The 19304-nt window shown below is 34.9% G+C and overlaps 1 protein-coding gene across 1 annotated transcript in view; it reads right to left on the bottom strand.

Annotated features, from left to right (window-relative positions):
- LOC149793058 (SCO-spondin-like) overlaps positions 1 to 6176 on the bottom strand; it is a 147127-nt gene extending 140951 nt beyond the window's left edge. The window contains exons 1-2 of the mRNA XM_089968943.1: positions 6105 to 6176; positions 2132 to 2170 (exon numbers count right to left, since the gene is read on the bottom strand). Of these exons, the coding sequence (XP_089825069.1) occupies positions 2132 to 2170; positions 6105 to 6132 (67 nt within the window). The 5' untranslated portion in view covers positions 6133 to 6176. The remainder of the gene's footprint in view (positions 1 to 2131; positions 2171 to 6104) is intronic.
- Positions 6177 to 19304: the final 13128 nt, after the last annotated feature.

Genomic DNA, 19304 nt, shown 5'->3' with positions numbered 1-19304 from the left:
CACTTAACACAATATAGATCCATAATATTCTAGTAACATGAATGTAATTGATTTTTCGGCCACGAAGAAACGCGAACAAGCGAAACACAACGCGGTGTTACCGAATTCGATTAGGATGATAATCATTGGCCCGTCCGGTTCTGGAAAGACGCAATTGTTGCTAAATTTGATAATGCGATGGTTAAAATGGGATAAATTGTATTTGGTTGCACCGTCAGTTGATGATCAGCGTTGTTATCAGGTGCTAAAAGAATTTAGCGACAATACCGACGAAGGCACAATCGAATTCATCACAGACATTAATGAAACTCCATCAGTGGAAAATTTAGATGGTGATGTTAATAATCTTGTCGTTTTCGATGATGTTATGCTGGATAAGCAAACTAATCCAGCTAGGATATTCTCGCGTGGCCGACACAAGAACACCGATGTGATTTACGTGACGCAGCGATATACGCAAATTCCAAAGGTAATTAGGGACAATTGTAACATTTTGTCGGTTTTCAATGGCGTCGATACTCACACGCTGAGAAACATTCATCAGACTTGGTGTAACGGCGATATGGACATAAACAAATTCAAAATTTTCTTCAGCCACGCCCAGGCAACACCGCACGGTTTTATCACGATTAATCTTCATGATCCGCGTAGTAGATATCGAATCGGTCTTGATCAATTTTATTCATGAGACTCGCAGCCAAACCTTGCAAACTTCATCGACACCAGAATAAATTTCCCCCCCCCCTTTTTTACTTGTCTAGAATCATTGAATTTGCACACAAAAAATTGCAGTCGGGAGTGAATTTACGCAAATTAATTTTCGTAGGAAGGCTTATTTTTGAAATCTGAGGCTTCTACGGAGAAAGTTCTCGTAGGAAGCTTTATTTGGTCTGGAACGTCTGGTCTGTACAACTTCCCTGCTGCTCACAACTAGCTCAATTGACCCTAAGATGCGGGGAAAATTGTTGATAAAGAAGTTCTTCTAAAAAAATTTTTAGACAAAAAATCAAAATTAACAGTAGAATACATTTAGCAAGTTGTTAGAAATTAATATTATTGAATTTCAAAAAATAATTGAAGGAAGATGACTTTGAGGTGACTCACATGTTTGACAAAGCCCTGACAATCAGCATACAATGTCCATCAAGCACGCCATGGCCATTGCGAGTTAATAAGTTCAAATAGATATATGTCAGGGATCGTGCATCGGAATATATTTTAAGCTATAATAGAGTAGAATATGCGGTGTACAATCGAAACATGATTTCGCTGTGACCAAAGTAGTTTTCAAACGTGTGCCAATTTCTCTGTACTCTCCCAAATTATGTTCCAACGTAAGTTACAAGGAAAATATGAACAATTTAAGAAACATGAAACATGACTTTTACCTATTGGTAGACACAATGAATGGTTTGTACAATTTTTTCAGCATATATACAGTTCTTATTACAGTAGATATTTATAAGTTGCTCTTTGCTGTCGCAATAAAACTCACTGAAGAAAACTTCTATACCTTTTCTCTACCATCACTTCCAAAAACATTTGAAAGTTAAAGTTTTTACCATTTCTTTTGTTGCTGTTTATAAAGATAAGACATTCTAATTATGAATAAAAAGAGTTTGTCACAGCTTGGAAGTAGGATATGATTCATTCATTCTTAATGGATCATAGACTTTCCTTATCATGATAAACCAGTAGTTAGAGGTGTTTATCCTGTGTTATCTATTGACAGATTCAATCCTTGTACTGCGAGATAAAACAATTCGATAAAGGTTAAATTGCGATTCGTTAAAACAGAATATTTTCTATTTCGCACCTAAGGATGACATTATTTTTTGCTGGATGCATATTATTTTTGACTGGTTAAAGATCAATATTTCAGACTATTTTTGTATTAAAATAATTGGAACAGTGTCAGGGCAAGGAATTGGACTGAAATGATGAAATATGCAAACCAAATGACTTTAGATTAGATAGTTCGCAGGGAAATATAAAAACTATATATAGTTGAAGAGTGATTTATAGATACTAATCTAGAAAATATAATTAAGCATTTACTTCCTAAGTGATGTGAAACAGGCTTGATAATTCGAATGTCAATAAGGTGAAATAAAATAAAAAATATACTTACACTGTGATGACACAAGTCTGTCTATTAGTAGAATAAAGGCTGTGAATAAGGAAAATGCTATCAATTTAAAATCTTAAATTACTCTAGGATGGGTTGCAAAAAAAACCGTTTGCATCCCTAAGACAAAATTCACATTCTCTTATTTGATCATGTAACAAAAGGAGAAAGAAAAAGAGCAAGTACCAGCTAAATATGACGTTAGTAAGACAGTTATATAATCGTTGCGCTGAACAGTAAGTGTCTAATGATAATAAATGTAACATTCACCACAACCACAGAAGAATAACAAATTAGCAATGTTAATGACCAGTTGGACAGTGTGTTGACTTGCATACAAAGCTGCAATAGTATCTGACCTAATAATTATTAATCCGTCCATACCTTTTTCTCATGAAGCAAAATTAAGTTGATGGCAAAATACCTATGTTTCCAAGAAACATATAATTATTATTTGCTATTTCCGTGAAAACAAATAAGCATCATAATCTTAGAGCACAATCGTTATTAATAATCTTAATTGATATTAATCGCTTTGTAACGGTCTCAAAGTACGCGTAGTTACGACTATTTTTTACATTCGATATGATTGAATGATTATTTGGTTGATTATAAGGAATCGAAGATAGAAATATGCTTTTCAACTGTACGTTTTAGCCAGGAGTTGCTGTTGTCATACTGACCCATATTTTCATGAAATTATAGTAGAATGAATTGGTTCCATAAATTGGCAATAATGATGAATTTTAATAGAACAATATTTTGTGATATTCTCATCTATTCTCATCTTTCTTAATCTATCAAAGCCTTAGGTCAAACATTTGATGCCAATTACCATAAATTACGCCCTGACAAATAACGATGGATATTATATATATATATATATATATATATATATATATATATATATATATATATATATATATATATATATATTATAAATTTGTATAAGTGTTAGACGGTTTGTATCCAACCAGGGTTGTTGCCAAAAACTGTTTTGTGAGAACATAATAAACATCTATACGCTGCTCAGTTTATTTTATTATCAGATTTTAATTTCATACATAAAATTGATTAATATGACCCAAAACCCTGAATTAAAAATTTTCTAGAGGAAATGTGTGATTACAATTTATACATTTAGGTACCAGAGGCTCTTTCGAAAGATCCATTGCTTTACTGAATGGACTATACATTTGGACCCCAGCAAGGTAAGTAATAGAAACATATAGGAATTCGAAACATTAGCAACGTATCCATCAGCAGGTAAAGATTTTAATACAGTTTAAACATTATCATCAAATCTCAAGATCACCAAAGTCAAGGGGATTTAATCGCAAAAGCTTGATATTCAACTATATCGGGTCAATATTTATATTAACTCAGTTTCTCCATTCTCTCACAAGTTTTAAAATGTCAACATGTTGAAGGTTATGGTGATTCATTTTGATACTGATTGGCATTTCCATAGCGACCATGGCCGAAAACTTAGTGCTACCTTAAACGTGTGTATTGATACTTGATACAATTGTGATCTTAAAACCAAACGCAATTGGTATTTTTTAAAATATTTGTTTGTGCTACGTCTTGAAACCAAGTTACAAACTTGTTTTTCTGATATTCTATCACGTCTTTAGCTGTATTTCGGCTTCTGGCGTGTAACAATATTTTGTTATTCACGATAGTTTACGATTGATTGAAACAAGTAATATAATAAACGCGGATTTGTTTCTATGATAACCGGAACGATAGTATAAATCAAACTGTCTCTTCAGTCAAGATGTAGCAAAAGATCATATACAACTATGTGTGCTTTTTTACGAAGTTCGATCTGAAAACTTGATTGGTAACTAGATTGTGGGAAACGGAAAGAGCGGAAGAAAAGCTATTAGTCTTCAGAGACCCGTCTGCCTGCAAGTAACATGAACATGTGAGAAAAATCATATGGTAGGAAAATTAATTGAAACAGAAATAATAAGACAGATGCACATTGTTCCACTTGAGCATTCAAGTTTTGTTATGGGCAATAATAGTTACATAATTAGTAACTCGGTTATAAGCTACTTTAATTAGTATTACATTCATACGTGACAAAAGTGTTTCATCAAACTGTAGTGGCGTTTGTGTTTTAACTTGAAACAAGTAAACTAGTACTGCTTTTTATCCAACAGGATTTCACAACGATGTGCGTTGTTATCAAAACCCTATTATTACCATTACCCCAAATGGATTAGTAACATAGACATTATGTTGCAAAGTTATCTGGGTTGTTTTAGATCTTCAATTGCTGGATATTATGCAAAACATTTTCAGAATTTTAGTCGCTATGACTCATTGCTTGCATACCAAAGTATACATTGAAATAATTGAAAATGAATTGCAGAGATTCTCACTGTTAGACGTCGATTTTAAGGTTATTTCTGTGTCTGTTATTATAAGGAAAAAACGAACATTTTGAACATTTATTCTATGACTTAGAAGTTACTGAACAATTTTAGAAAATTATTTGTGGAACGGACCAGAACTAATGACCTAAATATAGAATTATACGAGATAGTTTCACAGAATTGTGCTTTTCAAACATTAATTAATTTCTTAAATTTTCATGCACAGATGACAGTATACACCAGGTCACGTGATGATGCAGAGGAATGCATAAAACCCTGACAACTTACGTTAAATTCAAATAGTAATATCTTCGAACGTGATTTAAGCAGGAAGTGAAGCTACTGACAAGTTAGTCTATGCTGAGATTAGATTTGGGATCCAGGATGAGATCTTATTAAAAGTGGTATGAAACATATTTTCACAATGGGAGTTTATTCTGATCGTTAGACGCACGTTATATTTTATTTGAATGAACCTATCATGTTTTAAAAAATAAAATAAGGGAAAGGAAACAAAAAGTAAAATTTAATCCTGAATTATTATTTGTAGCAAATATAATTAAAATTCAATGACAGCATGTTGCTAACTTATAGAATTTCATATTCAAGTACAGTTGACACTGGATGTGTTGCAAGACTGCTTAGACTAACCTGTGTAGAATAATACTATTTTTTCCTGCAACATATTGAAGTAGAAATATGAAAAACTCTACCCTTTGTTCCTGCGTCTCTCCTTCATATTTGCTACAATTCCCAAGAACGATTTCACTTCTTGACATTGGAATACGGCAGAGTTACGTATTCGGCTGAATTTAAAGTAAAGTTTAATAATTTATAATTTGGCCACATTTCGAAGTTATAGCACGAATCAAGTCCAAACTAAAGTCGGGAAATATCTAATTTTGATATACATGAATTGATTTATTTATTTTGGCGTACTAATAAAGGTCAGCACATTGTCCTAAACGGAAGGAAAAAGGTAGTATATTTTCATACAAATCATGAAAGTTTGTAAAACTTCTAAATAATGCAGTATGGTCTATATTTATACCTTAATTTTAGATATTACATCCCTTTTAATATTCATTAATCTTTAACGTATGATGCAATTGTTATCATCTTATACAAAAGCTGCATTCATTCATATTGGCGTATGGAAACACAATCGACATACAGAACGTTTAATTGCACATCCTGTTTGCCGAGGAAAAATTAACCAGTGAACAGGTGCTTAATGCTGCCTTTTGCAGACGTAGAGATTAGAGCAATCAAATCACTTTTGATAATGGAAATACAAGAAAAGGAGAGCTCCCATGCAATTTGCAGCTATAATGAACTTAACTGTGTCCAGTAACACCAACAAAGAAATACAAGTCAGAACACCTGTTATGAATATGGGACATATCAAGACTGGGATTGTATATGTGACCTTTGATTATCAAGACTAAACATATATTAATTGTATGTAGAAGAAATTATAATTTTTCTCCTCTCCCATAAATAAAAAGAAATAAAGAAAAGGAAAACAAAGAACTAATAGGTAACTAAACATATTACAAGTACAATGAAATATATATTTATCTACTCACCTATAGTACAAAAAGAAGGTTTCGCCATTTCAGACAGATTCAACTCCGCATTAGGTCACGCGCGGTGCTTATCTGTATACGTTGACAGACTGGTTTCAATTGATAAAGCAACTGGAATGACATGTATCGACCCTACGCAGCAGTTTATTAAGATTGAAAGTCATTCAATGAACACCTATCACAGAACAGGCGTTTGTCGGAGGGCTGAAAAAATAAATCTTAAAATGTGTTTCACCTTGTTGTTTTGACCAACTATATCTCCAACACGTATGAATAATCATAGGCAAATTAATTAAAAAGCACTGTAATACATGTTTTTACGCTTATCTAATAGCGTGTATTCTGCAACAAGGACCAGTTGCTACTTTGTATCAAGAGAAGAAAGCAATAAAAGCTGACAATTTATATGAACATTCAGCCATTTTATTTCTGACTTTCAGATTTGTTTTTGGAAGAAACAATAAAAGACGGTCTGTAAGTCTTATAACACTGCATTTACAAGGATGCTTTGGTCAATCAAATCTGACTCCCAACACATGTTGTTAACCTGTTTGCACTGGATGATTGGTAATCACAATTGATGATAAGAGCAAACGTGGCATCAGTTCTAGACGAAGTGGCACCAAATACTTGAGTTAGGTATACAACTATCGCTAATAGTCGACGGTATCTTGTTCTAAGCTTGTGTTTGTGCAAATGACAGATTGTGTGGTGCTGGGTGAGTGTCCAAGGCTTTTGTGATACAAACATGAATGAATTTGAATATGAAGAAATACCATGGAAATAGGAAGTTTATTGAGAAAACTAAAAGGTTCAAATGAAATAATCCTTTACGACATCAAATATGCTTTGAACAGATCTGAACTGAACATTCTATGCATTAATATACATTTAGAAAATGCAAGTTCACTTCTATCGTACTGACTAGTTTCACCTAGAAACAATAAGGTGTAGGTATAGTAATGCCTCAATCATACATTTTCATAAGCGTTGTTGATATGATAATACCATGGCAAAAACGTATACACATTAAAAGAATCTTAAAATTGCAATTGATAGTGAAATTGTTTATGATATGATGTCATTGGCACGTGTTCATGACGTCATATTTAGCAATTAAACAACATTTTGTGCTAAAATTGGAGCTATTTTAAAAAATTAAGGTGATCTACTCCAGATGCAGTAACCGAATTGATATTTTTAGAGAATATAAAGTGAAGCATGAATAATCTAATACTAGAATTTCACAAGGACCAAGCATTAACCACATCTAATCAGATGTGTCTGCTATAGTGAAACACTGTAAAAAAAACATTTAATTTTGCTGAGAACGTATCTTTTTGCGACAGGAGACACATTTTTTAAAACCATTTACCACATATGCAAATTTCGCCCGTTTGCGCTCCTCCTTAACAACAAGACAAGTAAGACAAATTCTTAGCTCACCGCTTAGGTCTCTCGCAATGTTGACCATACAAGTCAAGTACAAAGTATCAATAATGCCTTTTTGTTTCTCCTACGTTCTAAAAACATAAGAGATATTAAAATGTTGCATGCTACTTGAATTATTTTTGCCTTTTCTTAACGCGTTTTGGGGCATTTGTTAAAAAGGGAGAACATAATGTCCCCACTGGTCAACAAGTTATCGATATATACGAAATTTGCATGTCACGATTCAAAGGACTCATCGTTGTGTAGAACTAAAGCGCATGACTGCTTCAAGATACCAATAAATCGTGAATCTGCAGTCATAGTGAGGGCATAATTATTTGTATATATATATATATATATATATATATATATATATATATATATATTCTGTTATTTTATCCTTCATTGATTTAACTGTGTACCTCCTATTTCTTTCTGTCTTTCGTTCTCGTGCCATTTATTTAAAGATTTTTATTAGCTTAAAAGTAATCCTGACAACAATTTGGTTTTAAATCTGCTATTTCAAATTGTTGCTTACATTTGTCATTATTCTGTTTATTACTTTTTAACATTCCACTGTTTCCCCTGCTGATTAGTACAACTCTTTTGCACATAACCATTGATGTGCGTGTGTGTGTGTGAGAGAGAGAGAGAGAGAGAGAGAGAGAGAGAGAGAGAGAGAGAAGAGCAATAAGAATGGCCATACAATAAGAAGGGGCGAACCCTTTGGGAGGGTCAATATTTTGCATATTTCCTGTCTTCAATTGCTGAATTTCGAATGTTATATACATGTCTACTTTTATCTTATAACTAAAATCTTCTTTATATATTTTTGTTGATCGTCATATAGGGTGATTGTATAGTACATACTCCTTTCGAAGATACCGTTGCCTATTAATTTAAATTTGCTCTCTCGCTTTTTAATATTTTGGTTTCATGCAACATCTAACTTTCTAAAGTCATAATTTTAAATTTTCATGAATGCAAATATTATTTTCCATCTCTTGATCGAATCCGCTTATATATCATTAATTATTTATTAAAAGACAAAGAGTAGAGCGTTCAATCGTGTCCTTATCCTTTATTTTGCATCTACGTGTTATTCCCATATATAGACAGCAACTAATATGCAGCAGTCAGCATTATTAACTAGAGCACCTGCCATGCTTGTAAGTATAGTACTATTTGTGCGTTCTTAGTACAGGGACGAATCGAAATCAATTAATTCGGCATCAGCATATTTGTTAAGTTGGAAAGTGGAAAAGTGGAAAGGCTATGTAAATTTTTACACACACACACAGACACACACACACACACACACACACACACACACACATATATATATATATATATATATATATATATATATATATATATATATGATAAAGTATTTACAAAACTTTACAATCGCATTTGTGCGTGTGTATATATAAGTGGGTGTGAAACATAAACTCGATCTATTAACTTATATTACATCCTATCCAAATAACAAGATAAAAGTTTCTTTGAAAAGTTTTCTCGATCATTGATACTCATTTATAAAATATGTAATTCTTGTAATTTCTATCTTGTGCTCATTTTAGAATCGTATTAATTTTAGTTTTGTGAATATAGTTTAAACATTCTAGTCATAGGAAAATGCTGCTGCTGCTGATTTTTTATTACATCACTCGATGGAATGGTGAGCGATCTTTACAGTCAGTAGATATTAAATCAGCCTGCTGCTGAAGTCCTTAGCGTGAGGACGAAATCTTAAGGTTTGTTTTCTTTATATTATTTGTGTATTGACTGAACAATTAAAACTATTGTCAAATATGAATAATAATACATTCATGCTTTCACTAATGTATGCAGTTGAGGTGTTTCTCAGACCGATGGAAGTTACGGCAAAATGGATTGACAGCAGCTGTATTCAACAGCGGACATAATTATGACTGTTGATAACATTCGTGACTTTTCTGCAGCCACTCATTTGCTGGATTCGTGAAGATATAACTGAAGAGCAAAGCCCGTCCAACAATAAAGGGTAAATACCTTTCACTAAAAGTCTCTTTTCCAATGTTCCTGATTATGGTCACATCACTTGCGCGTTCAGAGGTACTTCACACAACGCATGTAATTTACAGCTGAAAATTTACCCCAAGAAAACAAAATTCCCGGCGTCAGAATTTGCGTGGATACAATCGCCACTTAATAATGCAAGCAGTAGCCACGGCATCAAATTCACCGATAGGCGTTATCTCCAAATAACAAGGAAAAATACAGGAGGTCCCGGCCGGTAGAATTGCAGTTTATCGATTAAATGCAGTCCATGAAGTCCAGCTTGGACAAGTCAGGGAACAATCTGACAGCGGAGAACCTCAAAATCACTTGTCGTTACTATCCCAAAAAATTAGACATGCTGATAAAAAAAGGTTGTGAAACCATACGAATACACGAACGCCTGGAATAAATTTGCTGAAACTCTGTTGCCACCAAACAAAGCGTTTTATTTATCGTGACGTGAAGGTATCTCAAGAAAACGATTACGATCATGCAAAGAAAGTTTGTTCTGCATTTGAGTGCAAAAGCCTCGGTGACTACAGTGATATATATATATATATATATATATATATATATATATATATATATATATATATATATATATATATATATATCTGTGTGTGTGTGTGTGTGTGTAGTGAGGTGTTGTTGCTCGTTGACGTGTATGAGAAATTTATTGATATTGCCACGCAGGTGTACAAGCTCGACTCTGCATATTATTTATCTTCACCAGGTATGGATTGGGATGCATCGTTGTCTAAAACCAAAATTGAGCTGGAACTGCGCACAGATGTAGATCAGAACTGATGTATCGAACAGTCACTTCGTGGCGAATATCAGTGTCAAGTCTCAGATACGCTCGTACCAACAACCCAAAGGTAGACAGGCATGCCCCGCTGGCCCCAATTGTTACATTATGTATCTAGATACGAATAATCTTTACATTGGACAATGAAGCAATCACATCCAATTGATGGATTTCAGTGGATCGATCCTGCGCGCATTGATCTAAAAAAAACACTTGCACCATCACAATATCGACAGTGACCACCGCTGCATCTTTGAAGTTGCTCTAAAATATTTCGCGCATAACGATCAGCTACTGGCACCAGAAGGACTGTTGGTGCCTGTTAAATATATGGGAATGTGGCATATTTTATGACAATCCAACATACATCCATACTAACGAAATAGTACCGCTCTGGTGGCCTAAGTGGTTAGTGTCCGACTTGGATGAGGGAGATCGCGGGTTCTAAACCCGCCTCGCTTAGTGCTCTGCATTAAAAGGTTAGTGTTAGGAATGGTCCGCATAGTGTCAGAATAATGAGACTAGGTGCGACATGATGCTACATGTCTGCGGCATGATGCCCCAGTGCTAGACATCAATATAAACTGCCACAATGCAGACATCTTAGCGATATGACTGAAAAATTGTTAAAGTCACGTTAAAAATCCAAAATAAGCACAAACACACGCCAGCTGGTACCAAGTCTTAAGACTAAACACAATTACTTCACGTGCGAAATATGCATTTGTACTTGCAATTGGGTATGCGTGCAACCATAAACCATCGAGTGCTTGAATTTCGGCAGGAAGCTTGGATAGTCCTATACATTCAGATGAATACTAACCTGCCCACAAAAGCCATACATATGAACAATGCCTTGGACGAATTCGCGTTGATCTTGTATTTGTGCAAGACAAAAGTCGAAGACAAATCCTGTTCCCCGTCTTTGGACAAGTCAGTAAACACTCTGACGGCGGAGAACCTCAAAATCACTCATCGATACTGTCCAAAAGATTGGGACTGCACGAGAAGACCTCACAGCAGCTTTTGAATAAACATTTGCACCTGTGATTAAACCCACCAAGGAAATTACTAAACGTGCCGAGCATATTAAAAAGGCTACAAGAGCAACCGTTCAAGTGACAGCGCTTACGAGAACAGAAGCAAAACCTTGTGTAGTTCGTAAGATAGCCAAACATATAAAGGATATCAAAAAGCCACAAGAGCAAATGCAGAGGCGGTTGAGGCTGTCAAAGAAGACGTTGAAGGACTTGGATAATACGCTGGTGTACTGGCGAATTTGGGGAAGACGTCAGATACGTAGTTGCTAAACAGGCCTCCTGAATACAAGTCTGAGTTGCCAACAACGCATCATTTCTTTTAATGAAGAGGCTCGCCAGGCAATTTCAAAAATCCTATGCGTCACGCTCTTAACAGACTTGGGTTCGTAACTGGAATGACTACATGATCAAAATACCATCAAAGACATTTGATAAATACATGAATGTTTAATGGCCTAAAATGGTATTCAGGGAGAGTATAGGAAAGAAACAAGCTAGAAGTTATTGTTGGAATTATTTTAAGCAATCACATATTGCATTTACCGAAGAAGGAGCTGAAGAAGGTGGGTGGGGGTTATGAGAACATATTTTACATTTGCGACCAGTGAAACTACAACAAGAACCAGTGATACAACCTCAAACATACGCTGCCGATCAAGGTCCTATGTCGGGAATACCTCGGCCAATCTCTGTAACATAGGTAGAGGTGGCAGCTGCACCTGAATATAAAGAACAACAATTACGAGTGACTCCAGCAAAGGTTAACAATCTAACCAAACCTGCAAAATGGAAAACACCAGCCGAAGCAAAAGTATCATTTGGCCAGTATGAGGTGACGCAATTTGAAACTAAATGGTAGCGTTATTATAATAACCAATTATCACGACAGAGGAACTAAAGCAACAACGAGATCAACAACGACAAGTAGCACCTGCACTTCCATCAACACCTGCACCGAAAGGAAATTCTGAATGGGCTAAGGAGCAAGTACAAACGTGTCGCAGGAAACAAAAAGAAATATAAGATGGAGAGCCGACTAAACAAACGAAAGGCTGCTTGGTGGACTGTGTGACCCGAATGATTTTGCTGATCAATTGGATACAACGCATCCAAAATCATTAATGAAGCTACATCAATCTTGTCAGCGGTTGCCCACCATTGACATTATGGACAGAGACAAATATCGTGCACTGATACATGAACTTGTTGATTTCTATATGATATATATACGGATGAGGAGTTCTGAAACAAAGGAGACAAACCGGTCAGAGATTGTAGTTAATTTAATGGACCATACCGAGACGGTAGCACGATGTTGCCCACCTTCTATGACAATATATATATATATAAAGAATACAAATCATATGGCGAATAAGAATCCTTTCAAGTGCACTGGATCCAGCAAGAGATCACGTGTGCCACGGATTAAGATAAATGCAATAAACTGACAACGAACAGTGAGAAACTAGTATCTAGCTAGCCTGAGCGCTTTCGACTCTTTAAGGAGGCTTTTTCAAAGGCAAATACAAAAAAAAAAAAATCAAGACCAACAAATAAAACAGAAAATCGGTTATGTGTGCGAAACTTTACATGGCTGTTTGTACAGGTATTCAACCTTTTAACTTTATCATGTGTCAACTTGTTTATTTTAGCTTGTTGCTGATACTGGAAAATATTTGCATTGACCTAAATATTGATGAACCATAACGACATCTGTTATTTTTATGTAAATTTATATCCCGCATATTTCATTGCTATTATAGTCATAGGCTATTAAGCAAATGTAGAGAATTGTTTAAATAAAAGTTGACGGCTGCAAAAGATAATTTTATTTGTGCATTTCTAGTCTTCTTGGTTTCAATGTTCTAAGGCGGCATATCCAGTAAGATTCGTTTTTTCTTCCTGATTTAAGATCTGTAGCCTTAAGTATGTCGGAGAAAGTGAAAAGCTACACAAAAGGATCAACCTTCATAGATCTGAGTGTATAACAAAGAAGCTGTACAGAAGCCCGGTCGCAGAACACTTCCCTTCCCCTGGCCACACCTTCAGTGATAATACTTACTACAATTGCTCACAACCCCAAGTGAAGTCCCCAAACCAGGAAAGAAAAGGAATCTTACTCGATACGCCGCCTTAGAACATGTTTTGTATTTGCCTTTGAAAAAGACTCATTAAAGCAATTAATACAAATAATACTATCATACAGGTTAGATAATTTTTTAATTCGTGCTCTACGTGGATTAGAACCCAGGTTCGCGGGTAAACTTCACCCATCGCCTTGCTTGCAAACATGAGCCCATATTCCCTCACGACTATGCACACATCAAGCAATATACAAAAGAAATGATGTTACTCAGTCGGTGTTATATGCACTCATGGGTAGGAGATACACTCGCATGAAGACCTAGTAATTAATTCTCATGTATCTATACAATCATTCCGGATTCCTATGAAAGAAATCAAGGTATATAGAATTAATTATAGAGAATTATAAATATACACCAGACAGAACGGAAAGTGCAATCCCTGGATACTATTAATGAATGATAAGAGTATGCAGAATTAATATTTTAATACAAATAATACTATCATACAGGTTAGATAATTTTTAATTCGTACTCCACGGAGATTCGAACCCAGGTCCGCAGGTAAACGGCATCCATCACCTTGTCTGCACACACGAACCCATATTCCGTCACGACTAAGCACACATCACCAAATAATGATGTTACTCAATCGGTGTTATATTCACTCGTGTGTAGCAGACACACTCGCAAGATGGTCTAGCAATTAATTCCCATGTATCTACACAGTCATTCCGGATTCCTGTGAAAGAAATTAAGATATATAGAATTAATTAAACAGAATTATAAATATACACCAGATAGATCGGAAAGTGCAATCCCTGGATTCTATAGATAGAAGAATGCTTGAAAATAGTAGGCAGAATTCGGGTGTATCTGCTACACACGAGTGCAGATAACACACACATACACACACATACACACACACACACATATATATTGTAAATGTGTACAATTAATAGCTTCCATAGTACAGAACGCTCTATGATATCACTAAAGTAACGGCGGATTGCCACGAGATGCGCAAATTGCTGTACCCATTAAAACTAATGGACATTTCTATAGCGGAGTACGTACGAGTATGCTGTACGTACGAATATATGGAAAATGACCTATAATATTCAGTACTTACGAGTGCAATGTATATGCAAAAGGAAGTATATACATGCAGTACCTACGAATACATGGAAAAGGCCATATAACTATGCAGTGCGTAATAATACATGGAAAATGATGTATAAGCTATCCGTACGCACGTATATTTAAAAAGAGGACTTGCGATTATAAAGGATTAGGTATTAATAGGTATAGTAGGTTTCATCATTTTTCCACTTGTAGTTTTGCTATAAAATTCAGTTATTTCATTTATTAATTTTGTATTCATCTTTATAAAATCAATCTGACATCTCTAGGAACTTTTAGACAATGGATATGTTCTATGAAAAACGCAAAATAAATGAGAATTCATGTCTAAAAAACACTTCTTACATTCTACTATGTTATTTGTTGATGAGGTTTTAAAGAAAGTTCATTGTCTGCGATAAGGCACGTATATGTACAATGTTTTGTACATTGGCACCCGTGATTATCAGATGTGTCGTGCCTTGTGGCTGGACCGCGCAAAGTGGCCAAGTTTTGTTTTAGTGTTATTCTGAATATAATAAAATATTTGTTAAAGTGTGTGGTAAAACATACTCATCTTACATAGATCTGGCAACATACAAATGTTTCTGACATACAAGGAATATTCCTTTGTCTCATGGTCATTAATGATTCCTTACATCAGTGCATGCGTAGATTTTGCCTTAGATGTAGATATGATTAGGTCTGTTCAATGCAATCAAGGAAATTTAATTAATGGAATTTGCTGTTCATCATCCCAACTCGGCAATCCATTAAGTGGCAAATCTTCTGCTCAACCGTCTCACCGTGGCAGTTCCTAGATATATTGGATGTTCCGTGGTAATTAAAGAAGCGTCTAGGCACTGAATGCCGGTACCACAGGTCGACGGACAAGAAGTCAAACTCAGCCATTCACTCAATATACCTGTAAAAAATATTCAACTTGGTATACTTGAGATTTTGTTTGAAATGGTGAATCAGAAAATATTTGCAACCATATATTATTTTTCTGAACTGCCACACGGCAACCGTACAAATAAAAAGAGTGATAACAATATATATATATATATATATATATATATATATATATATATAACAAAGATGCGTAAAAGTGTTCTATGTTTGATGCACTTTAGTAACCTACACATATTTTGAGTAATACATCTTCTACTCTCTATGATAACCCTGGGCAGTGGTTAGCCGTAGAGCTACTTGACTGTTGGCAGTGTCTCTCTCTCAATTGGTCCCCATCACCACACGTGGCTGTGTATGCAGTCCATCCGTTCAAGGAACTCCAACTGACAGTGTATGTGTCATAAAAGGTAGTCGGAAATGAAAATCAATCATTATATTTAAAATACCATTGCATTGTGTTCTCCATGGTAAAGCAGTGTTAGGGACCAGCTTCACCCTGCTAAATGAGACCGCCGTAAAGCTGAGATGCTTTGGTTTTCCACCAAACTTCTTTCTGCGGACGATGTGATATAATTGCGTCACTTATTGTTAACAGTACTAGTATTTATACATCGAGCATATACCGTGATAATACTGCTGGTGTCCACATTTTTTCTGAAACAGTTTTGCCAAACCAGACATAAGAAATCGAATGAAAATTTCCGGCAAACTTAAATGACTCGATACAAGTGAATCCAGTCTAATCAAAATCTGGTAATGGTCCTTTTATCGATACTCTGGTCATTTCGTGTGTGGGATGTCCAAATCGCTCAAAATACTTAGAACACTCCCATTCCAAGAACACTTCTCGGGTAACATCAACCATATCAACTGAAATAACATCTCTATAATCGTATTCAGTATTCCATAATCCACCCTGTCCGTATTCGACACAACTCGATATTATATTATTCAGAAAATCAAACCTCGTAGGCTTCCACGAATTTTTCTCTCTAGCAAAATGAGCTGCGAGTGATGGAAAAGTAAAACAATTACTGAGTAACTTTTCATGAATGACATCGTCATGGGTATATTTCAACGCAAGATTTTTCATATCTTCATGGAGAGATTCTGTTTGATATATTTCACCATTAGGTCGTACAAACTGATCAAACTTACTTTTTTCTTCGATACAGATACTTACATTCTGGTATAATCAATTCATCGTCGTTTTCAGAACTCTGAAATAAACATACACAAACAGGATCACTTTTACTAATCTGATTAAAAACCCAGATATATCTCCTTGGTAAAATTTAACAATTCGATTTCGTGGAAATATTGTTACTGCATTAGTCAACGCATGGGCATTATAATTTCAATCGAAGCTCCTTTCGATTTATACTTTGATTCGTAGAAAATCTCTCCTGTTATCGTTCTTACCATTATTGGGAATTCTAATTTTTTACCTAAGTCAGCAACATCGTTTATTGTAGCTCCTTTATCCTTGATGATTCAGCCTATTTATTTGTGTTTTCCCGTCGCTTATCCATTAAAGTATTTCCACGTATATCTTTTGTAAAATGTTCCATTACTCGTCCGGCTACACAGTTTACTTTTGAAAATTTCATCGGTTTTAGATTATTAACGCTAGGTTTATCATTTATCTGATAAATTCCATAAATAACCGCGGTTGCAGGATACGCTCTTTCATAATACGGTTTGTCTACACCAGTGAGCATTCCTGGTTTGGCATTTTTACTTATTACGGCAATTTTTTCATTATAAAGGACAGGGTCACGTTCGTCGCTGACAATCCAAGTATCGTCAAAGTCTGAAATATATACAATGTACGATTATTTTAATACGACCTGGAAAATAAATCCACGCCGTGATTATTTGTAGGAAAATCCAGTATAAATAACTTAATAATAATTTCTGAAACATAAACCGTTAAGATTAGAACCTAGCGCAAAAGGAAGCGTGGCTGGCTCTCATACTCGAGGGTCGCCGTTCGAGTCTCGTGCCTGATATACTATCGACGGTTCCGATAATCTCAGTTTTTCTATATAAGATGTGGGTTCAAGCCCGACGAGATTACATGTACACCTACTCACCACGGCGAACAACGTGATGGGTACGTTTCGCACTCACCCCTGGGTTTGATATGGGGGTGAGTATGCATGAAATTGAAAGGCGTAGACAACTTTCTGAGTATTCTCAAATTTTGTTTTGTTTGGAAGATTCTCTGGGGGTATGTCTATGGGAGAATTTGTGAAGCTTCCAAAAATTAACCGTAGCGTGATGTGAGCTCTAAATCTCACTGAAAGATACCCACACAACATTCAGAAGGAATGTCGATCAAAAAGAAAAGCGTCGTAGGGTGCCGAGAAGACCATAAAAAAGATTCCACAAAAGGACCCTTATTAAAGGCACAAAGGCCAATGAAAGGACCTTTGAATGATAACCGCTCATCATGCTTCGGTTTATTTTTTTGTAAATTTTTTTATCTTAAATGCTGTATAATGAATTACAAAAATATTCTATTATTTCTGCAATAAAAAAATTACAAAATGACGGCATAAAAATAATTTGTGAGTTTGAATCACTGCAAAACGTAAATTTGAAGATAGATGATATACACTACAAGCGGATTGGAGATGCATAAAGAATATACAGCAAGCTATGTTCCAATCTTTTGCTAATGCAAAATATACGGAAGTTAAAAATTGCGTATCTCTCTCAAGCGTGATTGATGAAATAAGATCAGAATTAGCTCATGAAACGAAACGAAGAAAATTATTAACACGCACGTGAGGCAGTTAAAAAAGTTTATGTCAGATCGTGAAAATGAAAACAACGACAAAGTTATTAATGAAAGTAGTGACGAAAGTGAAAATGGTAAAGAGGATCTTGAAAGTATTGACAATGTCACTGATGAAAATGAAAGTTGCGGCAATGTCGAGGTTAATTATCCTATTATTCTACCTGAGAAATATAAAAAAAAGTTGACTAGAGTTTTTTCAAGGATTATTATGTAAAAAAAATCTGTTTTTGATGAGACTTTCACTATTTTGGCACTTTTTACCCCATGTGATAATCTGATTATTTTAATGTTAATATACCCATCAATCTGAAGAATTATGACAATATATTTTTAAGCTGATCTAATTCAATACAAAAATGTACATAATTCATGATCTGATCTCTATCGCACGTAATCATAATAATATGTTCTTTCTGTAGTTCTTTTAATTGTTCCTGCGTCAACAAACATTTTCATTGATGTATTCATCAATAATTATTTTAATACTAAATTGTCTGTATTGACTGGGTGCTGTGTCATCATTGTTCTGATGGCGTTTTCAAGTACCTCCTCCTCGTCGTGTATGAAAACTCTCACATGTTGGTACATTATATTATACCTCTTGATTAAATAATAATTTGTAAAACACTCTGCATGATCAAAAATAGTTAAGATCTTACATATAAATTTATATTTAAATTTGCCTTTCTTAAATCATTTAGGTGTATGATCTGGTCAGTAATTTTGAAATGTATTCTTAACAATAAATTATTATGACATCGCAGATAAACCGGATTGATCGGTTCTTGTAATATCAAATATCCAGGAGGTACTTGAGGTGTAAATGTATATAAAATATATCGTTGTTGAGCTTGATTTGATTTTTTCAAGATATATTTGATAACTGCCATCGATTGCATCACATACAAGATTAACTGCACTCGTTGAACTTATATTTACAATTCCTGGTGA

This window comes from Sinohyriopsis cumingii, chromosome 8, assembly GCF_028554795.1.
Source record: "Sinohyriopsis cumingii isolate HCF-2022 chromosome 8, ASM2855479v2, whole genome shotgun sequence".
Lineage (NCBI taxonomy): Eukaryota > Metazoa > Mollusca > Bivalvia > Unionida > Unionidae > Sinohyriopsis > Sinohyriopsis cumingii.
Note: the sequence above shows the minus strand (reverse complement) of the source record. Positions and strands in the feature narration are given on the sequence as shown.